This window comes from Monodelphis domestica, chromosome 2, assembly GCF_027887165.1.
Source record: "Monodelphis domestica isolate mMonDom1 chromosome 2, mMonDom1.pri, whole genome shotgun sequence".
NCBI classification, from domain to species: Eukaryota; Metazoa; Chordata; class Mammalia; order Didelphimorphia; family Didelphidae; genus Monodelphis; species Monodelphis domestica.
This window is the reverse complement of record NC_077228.1, coordinates 383,787,753-383,790,075: the sequence shown is the minus strand read 5'-3', so window position 1 is coordinate 383,790,075 and position 2,323 is coordinate 383,787,753. Positions and strand designations below refer to the sequence as shown.

General features: G+C 32.8%; 1 protein-coding gene across 1 annotated transcript; it reads left to right on the top strand.

The window, feature by feature from the left end:
• The first annotated feature begins 362 nt into the window (after positions 1-362).
• LOC103101203 (histone H2A.N-like) lies at positions 363-680 on the top strand. The gene has a single exon (XM_007485206.2). The coding sequence runs from the start codon at positions 363-365 to the stop codon at positions 678-680; it is 318 nt and encodes a 105-aa protein (XP_007485268.2).
• The last annotated feature ends 1,643 nt before the right edge of the window (positions 681-2,323 follow it).

Sequence of the window (2,323 nt, the reverse complement as noted above, 5' to 3'; positions counted from 1 at the left end):
GGATTAAGTGATTTGTCTAGGGTTACACAACTAGCAAGTATCTGAACTCAGATTTGAACCTAGGCTATCCCATCTCTAGTCCTGGTTCTTAATCCTCTGAGCAACCTAACTGCCCCGTATGTCTCATTTTCAAAACAATATTAGCTTACCTCTTGTCCAAGTCAGGCATATCCTTGATAATATCTAAGTATTTTTATCTAAGTATATTTGGATATAAATCACTTATACCCACTGTGAATTTTCCATTGTTCTTTGTTTTTTTTTGTTACTTTTATTTGTTTAAGATCATCTTGCCCAGGTATAACCATCTTAGGGCATTACTTTAATAGTATTCATTTTGGGGGAACAAAGTAGGAACAGAGATGAAAATTCCGAGGGCAGGAGCTACAGTTCCCAGAAGCTTCATCACGACTGGGAAAAGACGTGGATACATGAGGACAGTCTCTGGGAAGAAGAAAGACTTCTACTTCAGTTACATTGCTAAAATCCTGAAGCAAGTCCATCAGGATTTCAGTGGGTACAGCTGGGTCTTGGATGCCCTGTGGTCCTTAGATTACTATCTGTTTGAACAGGCCACCTTAGAGGCAGTAAGGCTGTCCTTCTATAATCACAGGCGAGTGGTCACCAGCAGAGAAATGCTTGAGACATTGAGTAAGGTGCCTCTGGAAGGATGGATGTGAGATTTCTGCTGAGAGCTAGCTGAAATTGGAATCGCATCCCTGTGGATAGAGTTATTATTATAATAAAGCACATTAAAATTTTTTATTAAAAATATTTTTATTATGATAAATTTTTGTTTTTTTCCAGATTACACATCAATCCAATTTTTCAATATGTTTTCTGATACTTTTCAATCTACATTCTCTCCCTCCCTCTCAGCCTTCCCCCTTCCCAAGAAGGCAGGTAATATGATATAGGTTGTACATATATTATTATATTATATATATATTTCTATGTTCATCATGTTGTAAAAGAAATTGCTTGCACAAAGGAAAATTCATGTAGGAAATAAAGTATAGTATGTTTCCATTTGCATTTGGACTCTACTTGTTTCTTCTATGGTGGTAGATAATTTTTTTTTTGCATGAGTATCTTGAAGTTGTTCTAGATCCTTGCCTTAATTAATTAATTAATTAAGACATTCATAGTAGATCATCCATTATTGTTGTTACTGTGTACAATATTCTCTTGGTTCTGCTTGCTTCATTTTGCATCTCTTTATATAAATCTTTTTAGTTTTTTTTTCTTTTCTTCTTGTTTGGCATTTCTTATGGCACAATAGTATTCCATTACAAAAATGTACCACAACTTGTTTAACTATTCTCCATTTGATGGGCATCCCTTGAGTTTCCACTCCTTTGCTAACATCAAAAGAGCTCCTATAAATATTTCTGAACAGGTAGGTTCTTTTACCCTATCTTTAATTTCTTTGAGATATAGACCTGGTAATGCTATTGCTAAATAAAAGGATATGCACAGTTTGATGGCTATTTGGGCATGATTCCAGATTGCTCTCCAAAACAGTTGTATCAATTAATAGTTTTTCCAGCAGTATATTAATATCCTGATTTTTCTATATCCACTCCAACATCTATCATTTCCTTTTTTTGTCACGTTAGCCAGTCTGATAGTATGTCGTGGTTGGTACCTCAGAATTGTTTTAATATTCATTTCTCTAATCAGTAATCATTTGGAAATTTTTTCATATGATTAAAGATAGTTTTAAATTTCAGTTATCTGAGATTTGTCAGTTCATATCTTTGACTATTTATCAATTGGGAAATGCTTTGTATTCTTATAAATTTGACACAGTTCTCTATATATTTGAGAAATTAAGTCTTTGACAGAGCTTTTATATAAATATTCCCCCTCCCAGTTTGTTGTTTCCCTTTTAATCTTGATTGAATTGTTTTTATTTGTGCAAAAACTTTTAAACTTTAATATAGACAAATTTATTTATTTTATATTTCAATTCAAAATTCAATTCATATTCAAAATATATTTCAAATTCAAAAATTTCACTTTGTCTTCTTTTGACCTAAATTCTTACCTTATCCATAGGTCTTCCAACTAAACTATTTTGTGTTCCCATGATTTGTTCATCCTATCACCCTTAATTTCTAAATCATGTATCTGTTTTGTCTTTGCCTTGGTATATTGTATGAAGTATTGGTCTATGCCTAATTTCTGCCATGCTATTTTATAGTTTTCCCAGCAGTTTTTGTTAAATGGTGAATTCTTCTAAACACTTGGATATTTGGGTTTGTCAAACATTAGATTACTGTGGTCATTTACCATTGTATGTTGAGTGCCCAATCTATTC